Source organism: Daktulosphaira vitifoliae, unplaced genomic scaffold, assembly GCF_025091365.1.
Source record: "Daktulosphaira vitifoliae isolate Bord-2020 unplaced genomic scaffold, ASM2509136v1 Scaffold_323, whole genome shotgun sequence".
In the NCBI taxonomy this organism is placed as follows: Eukaryota; Metazoa; Arthropoda; class Insecta; order Hemiptera; family Phylloxeridae; genus Daktulosphaira; species Daktulosphaira vitifoliae.
In genome coordinates, this window is record NW_026099888.1 from 4,012 (window position 1) to 14,816 (window position 10,805).

The following is a 10,805-nucleotide window of genomic DNA, read 5'->3' on the forward strand; positions in this document are numbered from 1 at the left end:
TTTTTTTTTACTCCGACCGGCGCAACTGTGGACCGCCCTGGAACTACCGTGAGGTATTACTTCAGGGCGGCCCACGCCGTCTCTAAAACTCACACCACCACGTTGTGAATCAGCCCGAAATTAATCAAGAGCTGATTCACAACGTGGTGTGGCCTCCTCCGTTAAAAGCGAAGGGGCAAAAATAACTCACATAAACATAAAACATATAAACACTAGGACCTATGGCGCCGGCCTAAACCAGCGCCTTAGGTCCTCCTGTACCGGGCGGCGCGGCTGCCTCTGTCTCAGGCGTTCAGCTTCCTCCTTCTTTTTCAAGATGGATTCGGCGAACACCTGGACGAGCCTCCACGCCTCCCGGCTCCTCAACATCAGGTCCACCATGGACCCGACTCGGAACGTGGACCCTAGTTGAGACTCCAAAGAGTCCCGTTCCTGGGCCCACGCCTCGCACCGGAAGAGGGTGTGCAAAGCGCTATCAGCCTCTCCCGGGCGATCCGAACAGTGGTCGCACGTCGGCGCGGCTGCTTTACGAATNGTCGGTGTGGGAACCTCTCAAATGCGGAACCCCTTTGCGCGTCGAAGGATTGACGGAAAAGTCGAGACACTGCAACCGGGCGATCTAGCCTGGGCTTCGGGAAAGTCCTCCACCGCGACACCGGAACATGTGACAACACGCATGAGCAGATCGGCCTACTCATCACTCAGGGATCGATGTTCAGCATGCCATCACTGGACACACCACTCCCGTCTACCTATGACACGGTAAAACCACATCATGTGGGTGGGGGGGAATATGCCTTTCACCATATCCCATCAGCCTTTTACACCTCCCGCCTACATTAGATAGGTTAACACACATCGTACGGGTTAGGGGGGATATCCAGGTTATATAATATACAACTACTAGTAATGTCATTAAATTATTTTAATGAAAAATAGTTTTTCTTTACCCACAAGTTTAAAATAAAAGGGCTAGGAAAATTAGCACATTAGCTCATTATTCAACCGTACATTCATTCTTTCATATTAAAGATAATAATATAAAATCCTCGTTACTCTAGTCAATTGTAAATATAAGTCTTNTCGTTAATTTAGTCAATTGTAAATTTAAGTCTTTCAAATTTGATAAATCTACTTGCGATAAACAAAAAATAAAAGACGCATAATCAGCTATACACAGTCGGCAGAGACCTGTTAACAGTGACAAGGGTGGAGAGATGAACTATGACCATTGATTGTGATATTGATAGGTGAACGGCTGATATTGAAAGAGATACTAGTGAATGCCACCCTAGAGCAGAACGCGATGCTGTGTCAAGTTTTAAATGGTCGCGCGACTAGTTTGGATGCTTTGATATGGATTGGCTATACATGATGATTAAGAAAAATAAAAAGCATATTGTTAAATTAAAATAATTAATTATTTTTATTAAACATTCTATATTGAAACTGATATATGTTACTCTTAGCTGTCTCTTTTCGAGATTTTACTAAACATTATTATCAGAACAAAAAATTTATATAACACTTTTGTTATTAAATTAATCAAAAACTAAAAATATTGTGAATTTTTTATTAGTTTTTTTTTATAGTTACTTTTAGATTTAATATACTTATTCAATAAATTAATTCCTATTACTATTTTCAAAAATAATTTGCCATAAATAAATGTAATAAAAATTAGGATATTTCAACAGAACATTAATTAGGACAGCCATTTTCAGTAGAATAGTTAATTATATCAGTATATCCCTTTCGAGTAGCCTCAGAAATGGTACTGCTACTTCATGAACAATTATTTTCTTAAGCATATTTTAAGCAACTAAATTAACCATTTGCATCAGCAAGTCTTGTTTTACCTTCGTCCCACAAACACCCATTTTCACGAGCATATTTTAAGCAGTTTAAATGTCCATTTGCTGCAGATCCTCTCATTGTACCTTCAACCCAATTACATCCATGTTCACGGGTATATATAAGACAATCTAAATTACCGCTAAAAGCAGCTGCTTCTGTTGTGCTTTCATCCCACGGACATTGATTTTCATGTGCATATTTTAATATTTTTAAATCACCTCTTTTGGCTGCCTCTGTAGTTGTATGTTCATGGCATTTACAACCATTTTCATTTGCATATTTTAAAATATTTAAATTACCCTGAATGGCGGCCTCATAAGTAATTCTATCATCCCATGGGCATCCTCCCACATAGCAATTTCAATATATTAATATTGTCAAAATATTCTTACAAAATACTTTTTAAAATATTTTGAATAAAATATTGTGACAATATCTCATAAACATAATAAAAAATATATTCTATTGAAATATTTTCATAATATGCTCAAAATATAATTTTTTAAATATTTGTTTATGTATATTTTGATAATATATTAAAGAGAATAAATACAGTATATTACACCGAAAATATTTCTACAATGTGCTTAAAAAATATCTTTTTAAATATTTGCTTATAAATATTATGAAAATATATTAATTAAAATAAATATAGAATATTTAACTTGAAATATTTGTTGAATATATTATCAATATAATTTTTTAAATATTATAAATATATATCTTGTTGGCCAACTGAGGTAACTTAAGAGACACAAGCCATCCTCTTTTCTCCCTTTAGTTACATCTTTGGATGATATTGGTATCTTGTTATATAATACTTATGTATTATATATACATATTCCTAAATCTTTAATAAGTAAACAGCCATTTTCTCTAATTAGTATCAATTTTAATTAACTTAATTCAATTAAGCTAAGTAAGTTAGGGACAGTAAAAAACCCTTGTTGCTATTATTTGCAGGCCTATCGAGTTAAAATTTTTTTAGTTTTATCAACGCAATTATATCTTATTATTGTCCTGTGAAACTAAAAATCCTAAAAAGTTTTTTTATTATAGTTAGAATATATTTCTATATTATCAACAATAATAGTCAGTTTCTAACTTACAAGGAGAAATCATGGTGATGGGATCGCCGATTTTCAAAAAAATTATATGAATCTAATCTAAATTGAATATAAAATTGTATTTACTTTGAATTTTTTTAAACAAGAAAAATTACTTAACAGACAAATAACCATTTGAACTACCTTAAATAGTCTTTTTTATCCTATTTCTTTCGAAGCAACCTGTGGGTCAATGGGTCACGTACGAGTCCAAAGCGCTAGAAGTACAGGGTTCAAATCCCGCGTAGCGATCTATTTTTTGCATTTTTTTAATATATTTATAAAACATTTTAAAAATATTGTCACAATATATTTTTTATAACATTTTAGAAATATACCTTTAAAATATTGTGAGAATGTAATATTCGCTGCCAAAGTATATTCTGAGAACATTGTGAGAATATTTCAATATATTCTGGTTATATTCTAGAAATATTTTAATATCAAAAATAAATATTCTAGGAATATTCTAGAAATATTTCATTACTATGTGGGCTTATTCGTGTAAATATTTAAAATTTTCCAGATTTCTATTAAAAACAGCTGTATAAGTTGTAACTTTATTGCAAGGACAACCATGTTTAAGGACATATTTTAAAATTTCTAGATTACCAGCAGCAGCAACGTTAGTTATGAATTGATTGAAATCATATCCATTTTTGTGAATATATTTTAATATTTTTAGATTACCATTTCTAATCGCACTTTTCGCAATTTTGAATTGATTCAATTTATAACCATTTTCATAAGCATATTTTAAACATTCTAAATGACCATTATTTGCAGCAGCTTCTGTTGTTTTTTCATCCCATTTACATCTTTTTTGAAATGCATATTTTAACAATTCCAAATTTCCGTTTTCTGCAGTTATTCTTGTCGTGTCTTCTTTTAATTGCCATTTTTGTTCGTCATTTGAATTATCATATTGAATTGCTAAATGAGAAAAATATTAATTAAGTTTTGCTGTAATAAAATTTAATATCTAATTAAGAAAGAGACATACAAATACAATTTTTATTTTTAAGGGCATCGAAAAATTGTGACTTTACATAAAGCTTAAGGCATTAGGTTTAGTCAAGTCTCTATTACTCGACTAGTTGTAGTTATAATAAATGAATATATTGCTATCTAAAAAATTATATATATATTTTGAATAGTAAAATATAATTGAAGCACTTTTGTATTTAGAAACCAAAAAGTACTCTGAAGTAGTCGTAGTTCACTTTAGACTTATCGCTGGATGGCGACTGAGACACAGCTGCCTTTCCTCGTCCAATAGGTCACGCGACGATGAGTGACCGTAGGTGACGCGAACCGGTCTGGCATTGCACCAAAAATATATACATATTACTTTTTCAACTACTTCACGGAAATCTATCGTGACACTTTTTATGTGCTTCCTTACGTGTATTGGTTTAAAATATATTGAGATTAATATTTAAACACTTTTTTACTATTTATTTTGTCACAAATAAACCTTGATTACATTATTGGTGCATTCGAATAAGGAATTTTTTTCAGACTAAGAAGTAATTAAGCTAAGTGCTAAATAATTACAGCAATTATTATTTTTAGTACCCTTAGTGATATGCTTGCAAAATAGAGAACCTAAAGCTTTAAATGACTAAAAGTGTAGTAAGTTCTAGAATAAGAAATTTTTATGACTTAAATAATTATAAGATTATTAATTTTTAGGGTTAAGGTATATATAAGCAATAGTCATAGGCTTATTATACGGGAATTTTCTCTAACGTGGTTTGTACTAAAAATAAATATTAGGCAAAAATCAGCGCATTATCATCCCACTGACCTACTTGTTATTTATTTATATACTTGTGACTTTATCAACCAGTATGTTAGGTAAAACCATACTCAAATTATCGATTAAGGAATTACAAGGGGAGTTAGCGAGTCCCCGCAACTGGGGGATCGAAAGCCGATCTTATGATCAGGCTGGAGGACTATCTTCTGGAGGAGGGTGTTAATGTGGGAAGTATCAAATTTTACCCCATTCAACCCAAGAATCCTCTCCCTCAGAGCGAGGATGTTCCTAAAGGGAGTACAAGTCAGACTTGTGGAGCTGACAATGGCAGATCGGACAATGCACTTGATAATGACGAGTGGAATTTCTAACAGGACATGTACACTACCTTATGTTTGTACCTTGACGAGTATATGACCAAAATTGAGGAAATAGAGAACACGGTGTCACTCCATCGCGACCATATTGGCTTGCTGGAAACAAAGGTGGACACTTTGACGTCGCAAGTCAACCTACTTACCGATTATGTGGAAGGGGTCCCTGGAAGTACCAACAGGATAAGCATACCGCTACTACACACACTTAGCGAGTTATGGCGGACAGAACCGACACATCAGAAATCTGGTCGGAAGGATGTGAGCAGATGGCCGTCCCGGAAAGTTTCGACCGAAACGTTGTTACTGTCCCACTATAGTGTAACGTTGGCACGTGATTCTCTGCCAGAGTTTACCGGAAAGAAACAATAGGACCCCAACGCTTTCATTGAAGAGGCTGAATCGTTTCTAATTGAAGCGAATGTACCGCACCAGAAGTGGGTACGTGTACTGTCCCCACATTTAAAAGCAGAGGCAGGTAACTGGTGGGTTACCATACGCTACTTGAACCTCACATGGTCAGTGTTCCAGCAACAATTTTTGAGGAGGTTCAATAGCATTTCTATACTTACCAAAGTACGCAATGATCTCCACAGTGCTTACCAAGGTGAACGACAATCCCTAGAGGAGTTTGTAATGTGGAAGAGCCAGCTAGCCGTCGTCTCAACTCAAGTTGATAGAGTACGAGTTGGACGACCTAATCATATGACCTCATGCGCAGTGACTGCTCATTAGGCCAATGGAAGATCTGCTAGAGCTGGCTAGCGGCTTGGACGTAGAAGACTTTCTTCCGGAACGGCGGCCCGAAGAAAAGAAGTATTCCGCGGAAGGGAATAGCTTCAAATGGGAAAATAAGAAACCGCCACCGGAGAAAGAGGTTATTAGACCGGAAAAAAGCCCATCCGGAGGGCACGTTGCATAAACTACAATCGGAATGGGACGAATAGCCCGGAAAGAATTATGGTGAGGACGGGAAACGGGAAGAGTTCTGGACAGTTCATGTGAATCCGACCGGACAAGAAAAACTAGTCCGCCCGAAGTACCATGAGCGCAAGCCCGGTACCAAAGTTTCCGACCAGGAACCAAAATGGCCCCGGAAAAGCGCAAAAATATGCAGCTCGCCGCTATCAAATCCGAAGAAACGGAGTGTCCATGGAAGAAATGTACAGTAGATAGAGAAATTTCGGAAATACTGAAGAGTAGTACAAATCATCCTAACCAAGGAACACAAGCAACTNTACTGAAGAGTAGTACAAATCATCCTAACCAAGGAACACAAGCAACTCTGTCCGAAAACAGTTTGCCGAACAAATCTCTGGAAGACCCGGAACCCAAAGAAATTGACACAGATTCATTTTATGATCTACGGCCCGAGCCGCAAACTTATTTATCGGAAGAAGCTGTTAACTGACAAACAGGGTAATCGTTCAGCGTCCGACCAGGACCCAAGCTTAGACGAATTACTCGAGTAAAAGTCAGAAAAAACATATCTGCAAAGTAATAGTGACTCTTTTAGCCCAGCCAAGAACGGTAAAAGTGAAAAAACTTACCCGGAGAATACAGATATTACTGACATTAGAACCTGGCAAGCCGAAGATGCAACTTTGGTCCAGTATGTCCGGAAACTGCGGAGTGACAATTCAATTTACCGGCGCTTACACCAGGAATAATACTTGCAAGATGGTATTTGGTAAAAGGCACGGTAAATAACGGGACGTAAGGAAAGATTATCGTCGTTCCGTAGGACATCCAGGGTGGAAAGAAACTTACCGGAGCATTGGTAATCGTTCCTTTTCGACCAGTATGAGAGAGTCGGTATGTCAATATGTCGTAAGGTGTTACGTTTGTGCTTGCGTTAAACCACTAAAACGGAATCAAGATGACCCATTGCGACCAAGACAGCCCCGTCAGTCATGGGAGATTGTTAGTATTGATCTAATGGGGCCATACCCAAGATATCAAAGTGGTAAGACTAGCCTACTTGTAGCAACAGACTGCTACAGTAAACGGGTGGAAGCATACCCCCTAGGGCAAGCCACCGCTAAGACGAATACCGATACTTTAGAAAGAGAGTTCTTCTCACGTTTCGGCTATGCTAGAGAACTTCTCTCAGACAATGGAACACAGTTCGTCTCCAAAACAATGGAGAAAGCACTGGAGAAGTGTGGCACAGAAGGATGGACAACGCCAATTTACCATCCAAGAGCAAATCCAGTAGAACGCTGAAACCAAGATTTGAAAAAAAGTCTTCGGACAGCTTTGGTTGACAAACCACATAGTCACTGGGACAGCTGTATTCCGACTATAATTTTTCAATAAGAAATTGTCGGAACAGACTAACAGGGAGTACTCCCTCTGAACGGGCCTTTGGGCGAGAAGCTAAAGCCCCCGGCGATTGGCTGCTGGACATTATTTCTACGGGTAAAAACCCGAAAAAAGTAGAAATAGCCGGACAGAAAAGGGATTACACTGAATCGTTACCGAAAAACAACAATTTTCCCTGAAAAGGCCGAAGAATGACCATAAATCCAGTGTGATAACCGAAAATTCCGGTATCTTCGGTGGGGAAATTAAAATTTCTGGGGAGGAGGATAACCCTCTCAAAATTTCGAGTCATTTTTCGGTAAAAACGACGCTGGTAACAATCGCCCCGTAAAAAACACCGCAATGGTGTGGACGGTGATTAGTTGTATTACCATGCACATCATATATCCAGTGCGGATAAAAAATTTCACACCGGCTTTGCCCCAATGAGGCTGGGCCTCATGCAACTAGCAAAAAGATAAGGTGAGGGAGTGTTTGTGACCAAAAGGAATAAAACCATATAAAAACCGCCATAAAATACATGACATAAGACTGTGAATATTTAGTATCTAAGTGACAACAAAAATAATATCAATTTACCGACAAATAATCGAATAGTATTAACGTGCAAAATATTGCATAGTGTAAATATCGTATAATTGTGTTTCTTATGATAATGATTTTAATGACTGTCAGGCATCATCTATATTTGTTCCAACTTGTCACATATCTATCGTTTAATGTAGGTAATTCGTAAAAAATTTATTGTATTATATAGTTAAAAAAAAAAAATTAGATAGTAAAAATATTAAAAAAATGAATATTCTTGAAAACCCATTATGAATGCTTTTAGTTGATTATTAGGTTTATTTTTTTCATAATATCTTTTATATCCAAGAAGATTATATTTCTCCAATCGTCAGCTGCCCGGTTCTGTCTAATACTTCGATATTTTGTCTATAGCATGATAATTTTTTTTTCCAATTATGCGGATAAATAATACTAATTCAGAAATATCTTTTTTTTTTTTATATTTTATCAAGAGTGATTAGGGTGTAGAGATGTGTCAAAAACATAATAACGGTAAGCGACACAAATCTGGTTGTCTTCAGAACAGGTGTTGAGTTGTTTGTCCATTTGCAACGGGTCGTTGTCGTCTGCGCCTTATTTGTCAGACTTTATACCGCAGCTTATATCACACGGTGTTAGTCAGTCAAACTACCACGTACATGTAGTAGGACTGAAATCTGACCCATTTCATGTTTTTATTTATTGAGTGTAAAAAACAATATTCAAAATAAATTTTTTTTTTTTTAAGTTAGTTTTACTGCATAATTTTTTTTTGAAACAGTACACATCAGGCACTGTTGCATGACCAACTCGACCACACTATTCTACTTCTTATTACAGTATAATCAAATATAAAGTTATTTTCGTCATAAACCAAAAAATATTATTTTTCTCTTAGACATTAAGAAAATCTTTCTAATATTTTAGTTTTATGGTGCATATTAAGAATTTGAAAATAACTTATTAAAATTACTTTTCACGGCTTCAATTGAGTCATGCAAATTATTGCATACTTTGGTATAATATTATTTCAAATAATTATAGAAATACTTTTTTAAATCATCATATCAAATCTAAAAATTATTTTACATTTTAATTCTTAAATAAAATACATTACTATGCCGCAAAGAATTATGTTAGATTCCAAAAAAAATTTAAATACTCATATATTGTATTGTAAGATTCTTTTTTAGCTTCGATGCGAGCTGAGAAGGTATTAATTTTACTATGATATATTTTTATTGTTTGTGTATATCACTTTTTCTCAGCTTTCACCGAACCGATTTCTTTTAACAATACGTCAAAAGATCACAAATCGTATCTAGTCGAAGACATTATCCTCAAAATTGGAAAAATTTCTGTCGTTTCCCGTAAAAGAGTGAAATCTCCAAAAAGATTACAAATTTAAAAATCATTAATTTTCGAAATTTTTTCTATTTCATTTTACTTAAAACTAACATAACTTTTATAAATACATGAGGTAATTACCTATCATTTTGTATGTTTTTTTTTATAAATCTGACCCTTTACCTGCCCACAGGAACTTTTGACAACTATTTCACAAAAAAATAATATTTTCAACTTAACTTTTGAAAGTGTTCCGGAAATACTAACACTTTTATATATATCTTAAATTAAATCTAATGTAATAAACTTTATTCAAATTGATCAAATTTGCTTCATGTACTTGTTGTATAGATTGTAAATAAATTATCGAATAAATAACAAAAAAAAAAAAAAAGTTTATTATAAGAAACTAGTACAATTACAATACTTAAAGTTATTGTTCATAAATTATTTATATGGATTAATCTTTTGACGTGATTGGGTTTCGGCTTTTGTGATTCTTATAGACTATAACTATTTTCTTGGCTAAACAATGTTGTATTGAAAAATGCCGGACCGTCATTTTCGTCGCACATTTCTTTTTCCAAAAACAAAATTATTTATTTAATAACAATGAAGTTTATAACATTCTATGTTCATTAAACTCACATTAATTTGAAGCATGTACTCGGACCATGACTTGACCCAACGATCAACTATTACATTGTATGCTAAATTCTTCAGCTCGCTTTTGCAATTACTGTCACCTTTAGGAATAGTATCGCATATTTCTTTATCGTTCAAACTTCTTATAAAATTAATCATTTCATCATTGTTTGATTGTTGAATTTTAGGGCCCGACCATTTACCGACAGCGTATTGTATGATGCGGTGTATTTGATGGCATTATAGTAAACGTGTTTTTATTTTTCTTGATATCGCACTATTTTTAATTGTGCACTGTAAGTCCATAAGTCTCTTAATGTTTTCATTATTCAATAACACTTGAAACCCATTGACCATCCTCGATTCTAATATTAATTGCATAGTATCATGGTACAATACTTTGACTATTTTAAAATCAACATTTTGGTATAACATAATGTTTTTTCCTTTTATTGGATGTGATTATTGAAATAATGTTTTTTCATCCATCATGCCATAAATAATATTTAAAAAGTCTGCTAACATACTATATCGTGAGAGATTAATAATGCATACCGTAACTTCGAAGTTTTTTTTTGGATTCAGCCCACTTGTAAAAATTTTCTGTCCCTGAACGTTGTAGTGTAACTTGAACTGCCAAACATCTCTTTTGGAGGTGTTGGTGTGATATAAATGTAGCGTTGTTTTCTCACAGGTTCGGCAGCCATATTGTTCATGTAGTAGAGTTTTCTTAGAACTGATGCTTCTTGATGACACTGTGACTCTATCAAGAATTTCACGCTCATTTATGGTGTTACGTCGCTATTTAGGGGTTTAGCCTAAATGCCCGTCGACAGTATT

General features: G+C 34.8%; 1 protein-coding gene across 1 annotated transcript; it reads right to left on the reverse strand.

Annotated features, from left to right (window-relative positions):
• Nucleotides 1-1,827: 1,827 nt before the first annotated feature.
• Nucleotides 1,828-4,833, reverse strand: LOC126909387 (uncharacterized). Its single transcript, XM_050691806.1, has 4 exons — nucleotides 4,797-4,833; nucleotides 3,576-3,896; nucleotides 2,076-2,201; nucleotides 1,828-2,012 (listed from the first exon to the last, which is right to left on the reverse strand). Exons 1-4 carry the CDS (start codon nucleotides 4,831-4,833, stop codon nucleotides 1,828-1,830), a joined length of 669 nt encoding a protein of 222 aa, XP_050547763.1.
• Between the last annotated feature and the right edge of the window lie 5,972 nt (nucleotides 4,834-10,805).

Coding starts and splice junctions, on each gene's coding strand:
- LOC126909387 (XM_050691806.1), bottom strand. CDS start 4,833: ATGGTTTTACCTAACATACTGGTTGATAAAGTCACAA. Junction 3,897..4,796: donor ACTGGTTGATAAAGTCACAA/GTATATAAATAA, acceptor TTTCTCATTTAG/CAATTCAATATGATAATTCA. Junction 2,202..3,575: donor AACTAACGTTGCTGCTGCTG/GTAATCTAGAAA, acceptor GCTATGTGGGAG/GATGCCCATGGGATGATAGA.